Below are 17,819 nucleotides of genomic sequence, written 5' to 3' on the forward strand. Positions count from 1 at the left end.
TTACTTTAACTTCACTGCATTTGAAAGACAAATACTCTACTTTTTACTCCACTACATTTCTGTCAGGGTCATTGAGTAGAAAGTAGTTACATTAATCATAGGATGATTGTTTTCACTCTTTAGCGTCACGTGTTGTAAAGTTCAGTGGTTTTCCATAATTTTTTGAACTCAGTTGATCAATTGATCAATTTCTGACAAAATGGACGAAGATATGCTTTGTATATTATACACCACCAACACATTGGTAATGATGTTAGTTAACACACAAAAACGTATGCTGTGTCCAAATTCTTATACTATGTGTCCTAAATAGTATTCAAAAATAGAATTAGTATGCCCCAAATCGCAGTATACTGAAAAGAGTATTCCAAAAATTCCTGGATGGTCTACTACTTCCGGTAGAAATTCAAAGTGCAAAACAATGCACACTCTAACGGGTAATATTGCCCACAACGCATTGCACACAGGAGGGAGGAGCCTGGACAATGGTGTAAATGCATATTAAAATGATGTAAATGAATTGTGGAAATATATATAACTCTTTGTTAAAGCAGTGTTGCTGTTGGGTGGTTGTACAGCTACAGTTGTGTAGCTGGGTTTTAAAGCAGGTTAGATTTTTTTTCTGACCAGTCTTCATTTACAGACCATTTGATTGAAATGTTCATGAGTGGATACACATAGATGTGTACAGGTACATCTCAAAATTTAGAATATCATGAAAAAGGTCAATATTTTTTGTCACTCAGTTCAGAAAGTGAAACCCATATATTATATAGATTCATTACACATAGAGTGAAATATTTCAAGCCTTTATTTCTTGAAATTGTGATGATTATGGCATACAGATAAGGAAAACCCAAAATTCTGTGTCTCAGAGAATTAGAATATTGTGAAAAGTTAAATATTGGAAAGTCATGGTGTCACACCCTAATCAGCTAATTACCTCAAAACACCTGCAAAGGTTTCCTGAGCTTTTAAATGGTCTCTCAGTCTGGGTCAGTAGGCTACACAATCATGTGGAAGACTGCTGACTTGACAGTTGTCCAGAAGACAGTCATTGACACCCTCCACAAGGAGGGTAAGCCACAAAAGGTAATTGCTAAAGAAGCTGGTTGTTCACAGAGTGCTGTATCCAAGCATATTCATAGAAAGTTGAGTGGAAGGAAAAAGTGTGGTAGGAGAAGGTGCACCAGCAAAAGGGAAAACCGCAGCCTTGAGAGGATTGTCAGGCAAAATCCATTCAAGAATTTGGGGGAGCTTCAGACAAATCCTAGACATGGCCTACAAATGTCGCATTCCTCGTGTCAAGCCACTCCTGAACCAGAGACAATGTCAGAAGCATCTTACCTGGGCTGTGGAGAAAAAGAACTGGACTGTTGCTCAGTGGTCCAAAGTCCTCTTTTCAAATGAAAGTAAGTTTTGCATTTCATTTGGAAATCAAGGTCCCAGAGTCTGGAGTAAGAGTGGAGAGGCACAAAATCCATGTTGCTTGAAGTCCAGTGTGAAGTTTCCACAGTCAGTAATGATTTGGGCTGCCATGTCATCTGCTGGTGTTGGTCCACTGTGTTTTCTGAAGACCACAGTCAACGCAGCCATCTACCAGGAAATCTTAGAGCACTTCATGCTTCCTTCTGCTGACAAGCTTTATGGAGATGCTGATTTCATTTTCAAGCAGGACTTGGCACTTGCCCACACTGCTAAAGGTACCATAAGCTGGTTCAATGACCATGGTGTTACTGTGCTTGATTGGCCAGCAAACTCGCCTGACCTGAACCCCATAGAGAGTCTATGGGGTATTGTCAAGAGGAAGATGAGAGACACCAGACCCAACAATGCAGATGACCTGAAGGCCGCTATCAAAGCAACCCGGGCTTCCATTACACCTGAGCAGTGCCACAGGCTGATTGCCTCCATGCCACGCCACACTGATGCAAAAGGAGGCCCAACCAAGTATTGAGTGCATAGAAACGAACATACTTTTAGAAGTCTGACATTTCTCTTTGAAATATCCTTTTTTATTGATCTTATGTAATATTCTAATTTTCTGAGACACAGAATTTTGGGTTTTCCTTATCTGTAAGCCATAATCATCACAATTTCAAGAAATAAGGTTGCTAGTAAGTATTGCATACAACAATGCAACAATAATAAAACAATGCGTTGACATTTACTTTTGATACTTAAGTACTTTTAAAAACAAGTATTTCTGTACTTTTACTTAAGTAAAAATCTGTCTTTACAACTTTTACTTGTAATGGACTAATGTTTGACCAGTAGTATCTGTACTTTCACTCAAGTAAGGAAGTTGTGTACTTCGTCCACCTCTGCTCTATTACAGCTAGTCTTACCATAGTCCATGACTGAATTCGATATATGTCTTATACCACATCTGGATTTCTTTAAACTGCTTTGTTACAGTGTCCAGTGATATTTTCCTACACCATTACCAAGGAACATCTTTTAGAAGAATGCTGTCTATCCGTTCTCATGTAAACATTAATTACAGTGTTAGGACCTGAACCAGTCCGATCTTTGCTATAAGTAGCACTGGCTATGTGCCTAAATCTTTTAAACTATATGTTATCAAAGCATTTTACTTTTACATAAAGACTTAATGCTAATGTCTTGGTTCCAGACACCATAGGGCACCTTTCAGAGGTCTTGTAGAGTCTTGGTGGGTTGGAGCTGTTTTGTTGGCCTATTGTACTCGAGAGAAGATATGTTTTCAAAGGAGACCACAATATAAATGTCATTTAAATGTAATATGTAAATCAGTAAAGCTGTGTACACCTGCTAACACGACCAATTTAAATGTGCTGCAATGTAACATACGCTTTTAAAATCAAGAATCATACCACTTCTTGATGCACAAAATTCCCAGAAGAGAGTTATTCTTTTCTGAAGAAAGATTCAAACCTATCAGTTGAATTAACAACAATGGCTAACAAAAATGTCTTTAACACTAGCTGTATGCTTTATTTATGAAAACATACAAACATTATGTTGCAAGAGGAAAATACAAAGCTAAAGCAACATAAGCAAGTCATTAATCCTGGTTACTATAACAGACATCAATTTGTATTTACTTTTGTTATTGTTTGATCAGAACTTAAGAAATCAAAATAAAGGTGAACAATATGCAATAGAAGCATTAATGCACAGATTTAGCATTGGAATTTTCAAACAGCAGAAGACCAGTTAGCCAACAACCTGCTGAGTGACTACAGTGGCACCGGTGCCAGCGCGAGCGCGAATCTTAACTTCACGTGACATTTGGCACCAGGCACAGGGGTAGCAGCAACACACAGAACAGAAATCATCACAGCATGAGCCCTGAGAGAGAGAGAGAGAGAATATTTTAATAATTGAATACTTTTTCACTATTCAAGCAATCATTCTCACCGCAAATACTTCCTTATTTAGTTATTATTTTATTAATTATTTTAGTGAGTTTAAAACTCTTTTAAAAACCCATGTCAACTAAGGTTAATGTTGCAATGAACTCTAGAGGGGCCTGAGGTAATTCTGCCACGCTAGAATATTTTCTGATTCCGCCTACTGAAGCTGGCAGCTGATTATTTGGCTATTTGGTTATCAGTCATATTAATAAATATACAGTTAATGTTAAAGCAAGAATGTGGCTGCAGAATTAAGAGGTCTGAGTATTATTTCGGCATGACAATGTCTCTATGCACAAAGCAAGGTCCATGAAGACACGGTTTCCCAAGTTTGGAGTGGACGTACTTGAGTGTCCTTCACAGAGCCCTCACCCCACTGAACACCTTTAAGATGAACTGAAATGCTGATTGGACCTCAGGCGTCCTTGTCTGACATCTTTGCCAGATATCACTAATGCTCTTGTAGCTAAATGAGCACAAAGCCCTACAACCATGCTCCAGAAATTAGTGGAAAGCCTTCCAGGATGAGGGGAGGTTATTTAGGGGAAATTACATTTGAAATTGGATCTTCAGGTTAGATGTTCACAAACCTTTGGCCATATAGACAATAATGAGCCAAGTTAGCTACACACCCCTAGCTAACTGCTTATATCGCTAAGACTTAACATTTGGTACAATGCCAAGTGTAGAGCTAGAGGAAATTTGTATTGACACAAAATTACTGAACAGCTAAATTTGAATTCATTCCGAATGCTAAAATCATATGCTGCTTTTAAATTTCAGCAGCCTTTTGTGTGTAATCATGTCATATTATTAACATGAAAGCCAACTTTTTAAAATAATTATCATTATAGCCCAATTTCTAATTACTGGTACTCTTGGGTTGTTCACTCAAAACATTCTCTTCTCTGTAAAGTGAAACCATGAAAATTGTGGTTAAAAGCAGGTGCATCCTCAGAACAATGTGCATTGACATTCGATTACTTCTGTGCAAGATTTGTGTTTGTGTCTTACATGAATGCTGTAGCGCTCTCTCATCTTGCTACGAAGGCAGCAGGAGACAACCAGACAGCAGTCCAGAAGGGGCATGCAGAAACACCATCCAAACTGAGAAGCAGTCTGACACTGCAAACATGGGAAACACCACAGACCACAGCAACCTACAAACCACAAAGAACAGTGTCAGCAGATTTCTCTTGCAAATGTCAGTTACAATTCTGAAAGTGTCACTGTAGCCAGTAGTATTCTCATACCAGAAGCATTTAGGTGCTGGACATAGAAGGTGCACTAGAGAGGTTGTGTACTGCAATGGAAACATTTAAATGCTACTAATTGATGTAGCGAAAATGTAGAATGAAGACTTGTGGTGCCATGGTCAGTACAGAGGGTGCAGCTAACCAAGGTCAGCTGATGCACGAATGAAGAAAGAACAATCAAGTATACTTAGCTGAGAAAAACAGAAGTTAGTAGCCAATGAATGTTTTTGATACCTTATAAGGAGTTGGTTCCTTTCACAAAATTTTTGTGTTAAAACTACCGAATAATCGAGGCTCTTGGAGATTTCTTGGACAGCGGTGGGTCTTGTTGCGCAGCAACACAATAAAATTGTAACCTTTTTTACTCTTTACTTTTTTGTCTCCTTGCCTACCAGTGTGCTATTTCCTCAAGACTTCCACTACAAGCTGGCATAGTCAGTAGGATTCTGCACTCGAGGGTCAGCTATAGGGATTCCAGAGGAGGCATACTACAGACACCTTGGAGGCTGTTAACTTCACCTCGACCACATGATTGAGTCTGACCATGAGAGAGCCGAAAGAGGCAATTGGATTTCAAAATAATTCAATAATTTGTCTGCATGTGTGGAAAAGGCTATAAAGATAGATTTAGACCTGAATCTGTTGACAGGTTTGGAACCTGAATACATACCTAGTGCAAGGCAAAGCCTAAAAAGCATGGCACTAATCTGCAATCAGGTGTAATAGTATCTCATTTGCGAGGTTTAGGAAAACCTACTACCTTGGTGATGACCTCGGTGTAGTGACTCTTTGAGAGAAAAGTGGGTCAAAAAAGTAAGGGAAACAAAAACAGACGTTTTAACATGGAAACTGTCTACGTTGCATTGAAATCCTGAGTCTGAATTACGGAGTCTTTGTTACAATTGCGGTGGGTGACTGGGTCTGGTTTTCCCAAAGTTTTATCCTGAGACAGCTTGATGCATTGAAAAGTAGGTTAGAGTAAGCAGAAAGGGACAAAGATTTACTATAGTACGAAAAAACATAGAGTAACCGTAAACTGGGCTGCCTGTTATATGTGGAAATCAGAAGCAGAAATAAGGCTGAGAAAATCACAATCTAATCCTAAGCGATTATCCACACAAAGTACACAGAATGTAGCTCAAGCCAAGAACTCGACTCTACCCAGATCTCCCTTTAGCTTTTCAGCTTATCCTGTCTGAATAGACCTGACAAAGATCACAATGTAAAAGCAAACAAGACAGAGAAATGGTTTCATTTACCACATCACAGAAATACGCAACACGCACGTCTAACTTTCCCTTCCAGCTGACATTAATGAGGGAAATGTGACACCATATGAAGTGCACTTGAGAAACAGCTTTTTGAATGGACTGAGGCCAGAAATATCTGTCAAACTGAAAAGCCTATGCATCACATAGGACACTGGGAAACCCGAACCCTATTGATCAGCACGCTATTCATGCAGAGAAACTGCTTGCACAAGCTATCTGCAGTATATGAAAAAAATGAGAAGCACAAGCTCACAAAGTTCTACTCACAATGATGCAGAAAACTGTCTCAGAGCAAGAAGTTAGTCACATCAAGGAAAACAGCTTCACAGAAGAGGAGGCAGAGGCAGAGGAGGATAAGGCAGAGTAGGAATGAGAGAGAGAATTCCCAATAAGAGAACTGATCATCAGCACCTCAGGTCCTGAAGGGATGAATGAGTCAAAACCTTTAATGCTAATGAAGAAATACTTCAGCTAACCCCTGATTCTGACCTAAGTTCTGAATACTAATCAATTCCTAAAAAATAAACATTGGCCAAAAGGGACATATGCAAATTACAGTTTAGATTCTTTTGAATACATGCCAATGAACACATTAAATGTAGAAGGGAAAGACATTGTGTTTTTAGTAGATTCAGGTACAGAGAACTGTGTTGAAAATGGTTGGATTTTAATGGATGCCAAGAATGAGTGATTCTCATTTCAGTAGGAGCATCTGGGACAATAATGAGAGAAAAATTTCAAGCAGCCTTAAGATGTATTGGAGAAAAATCAAAGATCATATAAATGCTCCTTTTACAAATTGAGTTTCAGGGCGTTAAGTGTGACCCCAGACCTCTTCTGTATGTGTATGAGTGGAAGCTCAGAACCCCTGCAGAGAGGTCAGTAAACCATGCTCTAATCATTAGAGTCTAATGGGAAACCCAACCCTACACACACATAATACATGCATGAACATGCATAATCTTGGACTGAGGCCAGAACATGCATGATCTTCACTGCCTGGCTTATTGCATACATATGAGAGGATCAGATGTACATTATGAACAAGGTTGGTTTGAGAAGTGGAAAGATGCAGATGTTAATGTTGAAGAACTTGTATTGGGATAATCACTGGTGTACAACAGAAGTAAAGCTTTCTAGAATACATGCTACGGCAGGGAAAACACTCCCATTTATTAGAAAACCCACACCCACATGTTTCATTATCAAAGCATGTAGAAGAAGAATGGAAAATTTAGGAGTGTCAACACTGAAATGTATAGAAACTTATGACTGGAAACCTAGTCTAGATCTCACTGTATCTTACAGCCAAAGTATGAAAGCTTATAGCATTATTTTGAAATGGGTAATTTTGGCTGACAGAAACAACTGATGTCATTCTTGGGCATATACTCATACTGTAGAACATTTATAACAAACTATGCAATCCCAGAGACTCCCTTGAGTGCAATAGCTTATGGGAAGGATCTACAGGCCCACGGTGCACTTAGTTGGACACCTGAAGCAGAAAAGGCCATAGATTTAAAGATAGCCTTACAAACCTGAGAAGAATGGGTGTATGACGTCAGTATTGTTGCAAGATCATGATGGAAATTTAAGCTCGGTAGCCTATTTTTCAGTTAAACTGGATCCAGTGGAAGCTGACCTGTCTATGTGTTTAATAGCTATAGAAGCTGATGAAAAACCAGCAATCCTTTACTCTTTAGATCCACATGTAATACCACTTCTCCTTGAACAGAAACCAGCTCACATGACAGCAGCATTGTTGATATACAATGCAGATATACGATATACAATGAGGACTTGAGTTGAAATGCTGAATGTCAAAGGGAAATGCTGTTCTGTACTAAATCCTGCAATCTTTCTTCCCACAGAAACTGATGGAGAAGAGCACAATTGTGTAGCAGTTGTATATGAAAATTGCAACCCCTAGACCTGATTTGCAGGAGAGACCATTGCAGAATCCAGACTGCACTTTTGTGTATCTGCCATGTTTTGTATTGTCTGTTTGCACTGTCTTTGTTCTTGCACTGTTTGCACTAGGTTGCACATGATGCACTTAATGTGACTAGGACAACTTACTTAAAGTCCTTAGCTCTGTGTTGTTTTATATAGCACCATGGTCCTAGAGAAACATTGTTTCATCTCACTATGTACTGCGTCAGCTATATACGTTTGAAATGACAATAAATCTTGAAAAGATTTATGAAAAGACAATAACTCTAAAAGACAATAACTCTAAAAGAGTTAACACCAATTGAAAAGAAAAAATATTGCTTAGTGATTGTAGGTATGTTCTCAAAGGGGGTGGAGCTGAAAAGCCAGGCAGTGGCTTTGACCATTCCAGGTACTCCTGACCACACAAACTTCAGTGAAGGCTGCAGAGAGAGTGATGTGAATTCACATTAGCCAATGTAAGCGAGTCCTAGAGCTTGACAAAACAACAAACAACGATCTAAACAACTAAGGGCAAGGGTGACGTGCTAGTAATCTCCAGCTGATTCTCTACGGCACGTAAAGTGTCTGGACCGAAAGAAAGGGCCATGAAGCCTGTGATGATGGGTCAAATATCCACCCTGTTCAAGAGAATTTACCGCCATCCAAGAGAGGAAGTGGCAATCCACCTGAGACCTCCATTTGAATAAATAATCACGTGTCAAAATGCTCTTATTGCAATTAAATGTATAACATATTAAAAGTTTTGGGATTTCTGCCTTTACATGCACATGAACTTCAATGAATCCCATTATTAATCTATAGGCTTTAATATGGAGTTGGCCCACATTTTGCAGCTATAACTCTTTATGGGAATTTTTGACCATTGCACTAGAAGTGCTTTTGTGAGGTCAGGCACTGATGCTGGATGAGAAGTCCTGGCTTGCAGTCTCAACTCTAATTCACTCCACAGGTGTTCTATTGGGTTGTCATGTTGGAACAGGAAGGGGTCATCCCCAAACTGTTCCCACAAAATTTGTCCAAAATGTCTTGGTATGCTGAAGCATTAATTGTTCCTTTCACTAGAACTAAAGGGGCCAAGCCCAACCCCTGAAAAACAACCCCACACCATAATCCCCCCTTCACCAAACTTTACTTGGCACCATGTAGTCAGAGGTGGACGAAGTACACAACTTCCTTACTTGAGTGAAAGTACAAATACTACTGGTCAAACATTACTCCATTACAAGTAAAAGTTGTAAAGACAGATTTTTACTTAAGTAAAAGTACAGAAGTACTTGTTTTTAAAAGTACTTAAGTATCAAAAGTAAATGTCAACGCATTGTTTTATTATTGTTGCATTGTTGTATGCAACAATCATAAAACAAGGTACTTACAGTACCTTTTGTAGCAACCTAGTGACCAGTTTATATACTGATTAATATACTGACCAGTTTGTAGTATCTGTGGAATTAAGAGCTTTTAGAATGTTACAAAACCTATAGAAATTAAACAACTGAATTGACAAAAATGACAGGTATAATCATTTTCATTTTTAATTTAACACTCCTACCACCCCCAACAAAAAAGTACAGGTACATCTCAAAAAATTAGACTATCATGAAAAAGATCAATATTTTTTATCACTCAGTTCAGAAAGTGAAACCCATATATTATATAGATTCATCACATAGAGTGAAATATTTCAAGCCTTTATTTCTTGAAATTGTGATGATTATGGCTTACAGATAAGGAAAACCCAAAATTCTGTGTCTCAGAAAATTAGAATATTACATAAGATCAATAAAAAAAGATATTTCAAAGAGAAATGTCAGACTTCTAAAAGTATGTTCGTTTCTATGCACTCAATACTTGGTTGGGCCTCCTTTTGCATCAATGCGGCGTGGCATGGAGGCAATCAGCCTGTGGCACTGCTCAGGTGTAATGGAAGCCCAGGTTGCTTTGATAGCGGCCTTCAGGTCATCTGCATTGTTGGGTCTGGTGTCTCTCATCTTCCTCTTGACAATACCCCATAGATTCTCTATGGGGTTCAGGTCAGGCAAGTTTGCTGGCCAATCAAGCACAGTAACACCATGGTCATTGAACCAGCTTATGGTACCTTTAGCAGTGTGGGCAGGTGCCAAGTCCTGCTGGAAAATGAAATCAGCATCTCCATAAAGCTTGTCAGCAGAAGGAAGCATGAAGTGCTCTAAGATTTCCTGGTAGATGGCTACGTTGACTGTGGACTTCAGAAAACACAGTGGACCAACACCAGCAGATGACATGGCAGCCCAAATCACTGACTGTGGACACTTCACACTGGACTTCAAGCAACATGGATTCTGTGCCTCTCCACTCTTACTCCAGACTCTGGGACCTTGATTTCCAAATGAAATGCAAAACTTACTTTCATCTGAAAAGAGGACTTTGGACCACTGAGCAACAGTCCAGTTCTTTTTCTCCACAGCCCAGGTAAGATGCTTCTGACGTTGTCTCTGGTTCAGGAGTGGCTTGACACGAGGAATGCGACATTTGTAGGCCATGTCTAGGATTCGTCTGAAGCTCCCCCAAATTCTTGAATGGATTTTGCCTGACAATCCTCTCAAGGCTGCGGTTTTCCCTTTTGCTGGTGCACCTTCTCCTACCACACTTTTTCCTTCCACTCAACTTTCTATGTGCCTACAGCACTCTGTGAACAACCAGCTTCTTTAGCAATTACCTTTTGTGGCTTACCCTCCTTGTGGAGGGTGTCAATGACTGTCTTCTGGACAACTGTCAAGTCAGCAGTCTTCCACATGATTGTGTAGCCTACTGACCCAGACTGAGAGACCATTTAAAAGCTCAGGAAACCTTTGCAGGTGTTTTGAGGTAATTAGCTGATTAGGGTGTGACACCATGACTTTCCAGTATTGAACATTTTCACAATATACTAATTCTCTGAGACACAGAATTTTGGAGTTTTCCTTATCTGTAAGCCATAATCATCACAACTTCAAGAAATAAAGGCTTGAAATATTTCACTCTATGTGTAATGAATCTATATAATATATGGGTTTCACTTTCTGAACTGAGCGACAAAAAATATTGACCTTTTTCATGATATTCTAAATTTTGAGATGTACCTGTACACATCTATGTGTATCCACTCATGAACATTTCAATCAAATGGTCTGTAAATGAAGACTGGTCAGAAAAAAAAAATCTAACCTGCTTTAAAACCCAGCTACACAACTGTAGCTGTACAACCACCCAACAGCAACACTGCTTTAACAAAGAGTTATATATATTTCCACAATTCATTTACACCGTTTTAATATGCATTTACACCATTGTCCAGGCTCCTTCCTCCTGTGTACAATGCGTTGTGGGCAATATTACCCGTTAGAGTGTGCATTGTTCTGCACTTTCGACTACTATTTCTACCGGAAGTAGTAGACCATCCAGGAATTTTTGGAACACTCTTTTCAGTATACTGCGATTTGGGGCATACTAATTCTATTTTTGAATACTATTTAGGACACATAGTATAAGAATTTGGACACAGCATACGTTTTTGTGTGTTAACTAACATCATTACCAATGCGTTGGTGGTGTATAATATACAAAGCATATATTCATCCATTTTGTCAGCAATTGATCAGTTGAGCAATTGAGTTAAAAAAATTATGGAAAACTGAACTTTACAACACGTGACGCTAAAGAGTGAAAAAAACTCATCCTATGATTAATGTAACTACTTTCTACTCAATGACCTTGACAGAAATGTAGTGGAGTAAAAGTAGAGCATTTGTCTTTAAAATGTAGTGAAGTTAAAGTAAAAAGTATCCAGAAAAAATAATACTCAAGTAAAGTACAGATACTCAAAAAGTGTACTTAAGTACAGTACTCAAGTAAATGTACTTCTTTACTGTCCACCTCTGCATGTAGTCAGGCAAGTACCGTTCTCCTGGCAACTGCCAAATTCAGACTCGTCCATTGGATTTCCAGACAGAGAAGCGTGATTCGTCAATCCACTTCTCTAGAGTCTAGAGTAGCGTGCTTTACACCACTGCATCCAATGCATTGCATTGAACTTGGTGATGTAAGGCTTGGATGCAGCTGCTCGGCCATGAAAACCCATTCCATGAAGCTCTCTATCCACTGTAGAGTTTGGAGGTCTGTAGCTATTGACTCTGCAGAAAGTTTGCATATTCTGGGCACTGTGCGCTTAGCATGCGCTGACTCCGCTCTGTGATTTACGTGGCCTACTATTTTGTCATTTTGAATTAGAATCAATCACATGTATGTATACATAATTAATTGTTTTACTTTATTAATTTATTATTATTATTATTATTATTATTTTCTATTATTATTTCATTATTTTTTAGTTAATTAATTATACAATTAAACATTTCAATTTTGTAGTGTCATGCCAAGAACAAAAGGAGGGAATTGTAATGGAAATATTTGTTGTATAACTGATTTAGCGAGAAAATGTAAACTTTTGGTGCCATGGTCAGTACAGAGGGTGCAGCTAACCAAGGTCAGCTGATGCAGGAATGATAAAAGAAGGATAAAATTATACTTAGCTGAGAAAAACAGAAGTAAGTAGCCAGTGAATGTTTTTGTTACATTTTAAGGAGTCAGTTTCTATAGCTAAATCTATGGTTTAGAAAGATGTTCATAAAAAGCTCAGTTCAACGAATGATAGAGGCCCTTCTTCTCTGAGATTTCTTGGAAAGGGGTGGGTCCTGTTGCACAGCAGCACTATAAAACTGTATCCTGTTTTCACCCTTGCCCTTGCTTACCAGTGTACTATTTTCTCAAGACTTCAACTACAGTACAAATTTTAGTTATGGAGTTTAGTTATGGAGTGTTATATGGAGATTTTTCTAGAAATCATAGCTACATGGTTTACCTGTTTCAAGTGGCACAATAGAAACTTGTTCTTCCTTATTTGAGTTTGAAAATGCCACAGGTGTGGGACTTGAGACCCCAACTTAAAAAGGATGTGGTAAGCTGATTTCTCCTGTTATACAGGAAGCACATGGTAGCCTACACACTCCTGTTTTCATAGTCGTCGTATGATAAAGAAATCTACGTGCTAGCATATGTACTGGGCTTGGCTCAGCAAAGTAAGCTTAGAAGCTGAAATAGAAAATTGTGTGTTTATGAAATCTTGATGTACAGTACAACCTGATGCCCATCCCAACTGACTCTTGTACTAATATGATCACTGTTTGTTTGTGACCAGACCAAATTTTATTGTTGGGCATAAACTCTTAGACGAAGAGAGTCTCTTGCAAAAAGTAAATCCCATATACTCTCAGTTAGCCCATACAATTAGTGATATAAGAGGGGAATTTTATTTTGGTTTAAAACAAAATGGTGGAAAAATTACAGAAGGCACCACAAAAGGTTCATTTTAGGTTAAAAAAAAACAAAAACTTATACATTGATATTGAAGATGTATTTCCATCTTCAATATCAATCCACATAAAAGATTAAACCTGCAAAAGTAGACATGTTCACAGTAAAATGACTTACAAGTGCTCATATCAGAGCAACAGTCACAGATCCCTGTGGTCCAGGTCCCAGAACTGTATGCAGTGTGCGACACCACTGTGGTAACCTGCTGCTGGACTGCCATGACTGAAATAAGAAACAGTGAAAGTTTAGTACTGACTAAAATCTGAGCAGAATCTTTGCTAGAAATTTTGGAGGTGTTATCATTCCCAAGGCAGATAACGACAATAACCAGTTATCAAGTGGAAAATTAACAATAAAGATTATCTAAGATGTAATTAAAACCAGTCAACGTAGCTTACAAGGTCATGGAAAAGCAATGAGGAAACTGCCTGCATATTTCCATACTGACCCAGAGATAGTTGATTGGCAACGTATGCAAATATAATAACCTTTTTTTACACGCTGTTTTACTACAGCAGCATGTGCTTATGGACTTTGTCTTTTAAGAAATACCAAAGTCTAGACTGCAGCCAAGATAGATGTACAGTAGTTTGCTTTAAAAAGCAATTAAAAACACATGGTTTAAGGATGAAAGCATGGCGATGTTGCACATGTCGTTTTGCAAGGAAAGGAAACTTTGTTTTGCGCTGCTTCCTGGAAATGACCACTCTTGACCTGAGCAACTAATAACTGAGTCCTAATAATCAATTAGTCTTTGGTGAAAGTGGAAGGTTTTCTAAACTTTTGCTTATGCCATGATTATATTTGTATGTTTGAAATGTTACTTTTGTAAATTCAAAAGTGAAGAAAATATGTGTTTTTTCAATGACTGCTCAAACTATTGCAAAACAAACAAACAAACAAACAAACAAACAAACAAACAAACAAACAGGTGTGTTAAATAGGGGTAGAATGATGAATTTTTGGGTGGCCTGGAATGTGCTACACAAAAATACTATATTTCTAAAATATATGCAATCCTACTATCTAACTACAATAATATCCTCACAGCCTAATCAGACTAGCGCCTCCATTTTAACTGGAATTTACTGTTGTTGGACCACGCGCTCAAATACTGAGTTTTTTATTTGTTCATTAGACCGAAAAACAAACAAAAGTGTTATATAAGTGTTATTATTCATAAAGAAATTGTAGCCTATCCCCCCCACCAAAAAAAAGCATGAAGTTAAAATACTTGAGAAAAAGTTGGCTCTTTGCGATGTAGTGCAATAAATTCTAATAAATTACTATGTACTAGTAAAACGTCTGAGTTGTTCATATACGATGAAATTAACAGATTAATTAAAAAAAGAAAGCGTTTAAAGGCTCTTACCTTCCTGTAGTTGTTTGTGAGCTTCAGTTATGCAGATCCCAGAAACGAAAGTTGATTTTTGTGTCTTGGGGTAATCTCTATTCTGCGAAAAAAAAAATGTGGCTCGGTGGCGAAATCCTCCCACATACAATACGTCAGAACTCTCACCCTGTCGGATGCGCCCAGTTTCTAGGTAATAAACACGTCTAGTGTGAGCGGAGTGAAGCTTATATCTAATAATGTATGTTCTCTTACAATATGTATGTGCAGGGAGATGATCCGCTTTAGAATTAAACACATCACACCACCACAAGTCACCTGGGACGCAAATAATAAAACACCTCTTCACTGCTTTCCCCATTCTCATCAGAGTTCATTTCACATGCAGCTATAGAAGTGGACTGCTCTTTTTCCAACGTAAACCTACCACAGAAAGTGTTCAACAGCTTGGAGTTTCTAAATGTGCAAGATATGAAATGTGTGTGTGTGTGTTTTTGTTTTTTCAGGTGGCTTTTTGGTTAATGTTTCTATTAGGTTTCGTTTCTGCTCAAACAGGAAAGTGGGGGAGAAGACTTTTGCTTAACCCTTTGAGTCAAAAAGAGACCAAAAAAAAAAAGAGACGCCATGCATACCGATGGAGAAAGCTTTCCAAAAACATTAGAATAAACGTATTATTATTATTATTTGTTGGATTCAAAAGATATCACAGGCAGACAGAAACGTGTCACAACCCTTAGAATAAAATGCAAAACACGTGTGATGAGACTTTGCATGCTGTTATGTTTGTATGATTTTATTCTTCTATGCATTTTCTGTACAGTTTATCCTGCACTGTCTCCAAGCGAGTCTGGAGACTGATCTCAGGGTAGTTGGGGCACAAGGCAGGGAGCTGAGAGTGTCAGAGAGCGCACAGTGCATGTCTGTGGACTGGGGGGGAACTTGAGCACCTGCCTGGAGTCAGCCTCAGAAGCGTCCCATGGAGAACATGCAAACTCTACACGGGCTGAGGCGGAAATTGAAGTCAGAACCCCGGGTGTAGGAGGCAAATGTGCTAACCACTAAAGCCATCGTGGTTGCTGCTGCTGCTGCTGCTGCTGCTGTTCTTGTTGATGTTGTTGTTGTAGGACATGGTGGATTGGTGGTTAGTACTGACATGCTTTCCATAATCTCCCCAGTCTCCAGGCTGACTGACATCTAGAAATTAGAGTGTGGTAATGGGTGTGTGGTAGTGTATAATTGTGCCTTGCGGTGGATTTTTTTTTTTATTTGTTTGTTTTATATTTTCATATATTATTATTGTTCTGCTTTGACTTTTCAAAATATGCATGTCTTCTTCATACTTGGAGTTGGATTCCGTCTTAGTGGCAATTAGTGGACAAGAGTAAGTGATATGCTCGAAGAAAAAAACAATTGGAACAATTAGGAGATAATACAAAGTGCAGCGAGTAACATGCACATGGCCAGTAGATGGCGCAGTTGTATCATAAATGCAGGGTATTTTTTTTAGGTTGTTTTGTTTTTGTTTTGGTTGGTTGGTTTGTGCGTGCGTGCGTGTGTGTGTGTGTGTGTGTGTGAGAGAGAGAGAGAGAGATTATTATTATTATTATTATTATTATTATTATTATTATTATTATTATTATTATTATTATTATTATTATAATTAAAGAGTCCACTCCATATTTTTCATAAATCAGCATCTCTACATGTGTGGTTCCATTCCAGTGTCTGTTTAATTCTGCTTAATGAAGCAGAGATTAGGTGATCACCTGAACCAAATCTTATTTAAAGAGGAAAAATACAGTGAGGGAAAAAATTATTTGATCCCCTGCTGATTTTGTACGTTTGCCCACTGACAAAGAAATGATCAGTCTGTAATTTTAATGGTAGGTTTATCTGAACAGTGAGAGACAGAATAACAACAAAAAAATCCAGAAAAACACATTTCAAAAAAGTTATACATTGATTTGCATTTTATTGAGTGAAATAAGTATTTGACCCCTTTGCAAAACATGACTTAGTACTTGGTGGCAGACCCTTGTTGGCAATCACAGATGTCAGACATTTCTTATAGTTGGCCACCAGGTTTGCACACATCTCACATCTCAAGGAATTTGGGCCCACTCCTCTTTGCATCCACGACCCATTTTCAGTGCCCTTGCTGAGGGAAGGAGGTTCTCACCCAAGATTTTACGGTACATGGCTCCGTCCATCGTCCCTTTGATGTGGTACGGTTGTCCTGTCCCCTTAGCAGAAAAACACCCCCAAAGCATAATGTTTCCACCTCTATGTTTGACGGTGGGGATGGTCTTCTTGGAGTCATAGACAGCATTCCTCCTCCTCCAAACACGGCAAGTTGAGTTGATGCCAAAGAGCTGGATTTTGGTCTCATTTGACCACATGAACTCTGAATCATTCAGATGTTCACTGGCAAACTTCAGATGAGCCTGTACACGTGCTTTCTTTAGCAGGGGGACCTTGCGGGCACTACTGGATTTCAGTCTTTCACGGCGTAGTGTGTTACCAATTGTTATCTTGGTGACTATGGTCCCAGCTGCCTTGAGATCATTGACAAAATCCTCCAGTGTAATTCTGGGCTGATTCCTCGCCGTTCTCATGATCATTGAAACTCCATGAGGTGAGATCTTGCATGGAGCCCCAGACCGAGGAAGATTGACAGTCCTTTTGTGTTTCTTCCATTTGGGAATAATCGCACCAACTGTTGTCACCTTTTCACCAAGCTGCTTGGCGATGGTCTTGTAGCTCATTCCAGCCTTGTGTAGGTCTACAATCTTGTCCCTGACATCCATGGACAGATCTTTGGTCTTGGCCATGATGGAGAGTTTGGAATCTGATTGATTGCTTCCTTCTGTGGACAGGTGTCTTTCATACAGTTAATGAGCTGAGATCCTACTGTAATCTCAGCTCCTTACCTGTATAAAAGACACCTGGGAGACAGAAATCTTTCTGATTGATAGGGGATCAAATACTTATTTCACTCATTAAAATGCAAATCAATGTAGAACTTTTCTGAAATGCATTTTTCTGGATTTTTTTGTTGTTATTCTGCCTCTCACTGTCCAAATACACCTACCATTAAAATTACAGACTGATCATTTCTTTGTCAGTGGGAAAACATACAAAATCAGCAGGGGATCAAATAATTTTTTCCCTCACTGTAAAAATATGTATATAAAAC

The 17,819-nt window shown here is 38.7% G+C and overlaps 1 protein-coding gene across 1 annotated transcript; it reads right to left on the reverse strand.

Moving 5' to 3' along the window:
- Positions 1-2,951: 2,951 nt before the first annotated feature.
- On the reverse strand, positions 2,952-14,826 carry LOC131356210 (cornifelin-like). Its single transcript, XM_058395134.1, has 4 exons — positions 14,645-14,826; positions 13,390-13,494; positions 4,413-4,558; positions 2,952-3,333 (listed from the first exon to the last, which is right to left on the reverse strand). Exons 2-4 carry the CDS (start codon positions 13,490-13,492, stop codon positions 3,199-3,201), a joined length of 384 nt encoding a protein of 127 aa, XP_058251117.1. The 5' UTR covers positions 13,493-13,494; positions 14,645-14,826; the 3' UTR covers positions 2,952-3,198.
- Positions 14,827-17,819: the final 2,993 nt, after the last annotated feature.

The sequence above is a fragment of the Hemibagrus wyckioides genome, linkage group LG07 (genome assembly GCF_019097595.1).
Source record: "Hemibagrus wyckioides isolate EC202008001 linkage group LG07, SWU_Hwy_1.0, whole genome shotgun sequence".
Classification (NCBI taxonomy): Eukaryota; Metazoa; Chordata; class Actinopteri; order Siluriformes; family Bagridae; genus Hemibagrus; species Hemibagrus wyckioides.

What these genes read in the sequence shown, in the direction of transcription:
- LOC131356210 (XM_058395134.1), bottom strand. Translation starts at nt 13,492, where the DNA reads ATGGCAGTCCAGCAGCAGGTTACCACAGTGGTGTCGCACACTGCATAC. An exon ending in TTGCTCTGATATGAGCACTT is followed by an intron (nt 4,559 to 13,389) that starts GTAAGTCATTTT and finishes TGTGGTTTGTAG; the next exon opens with GTTGCTGTGGTCTGTGGTGT. An exon ending in GAGAGCGCTACAGCATTCAT is followed by an intron (nt 3,334 to 4,412) that starts GTAAGACACAAA and finishes TCTCTCTCTCAG; the next exon opens with GGCTCATGCTGTGATGATTT.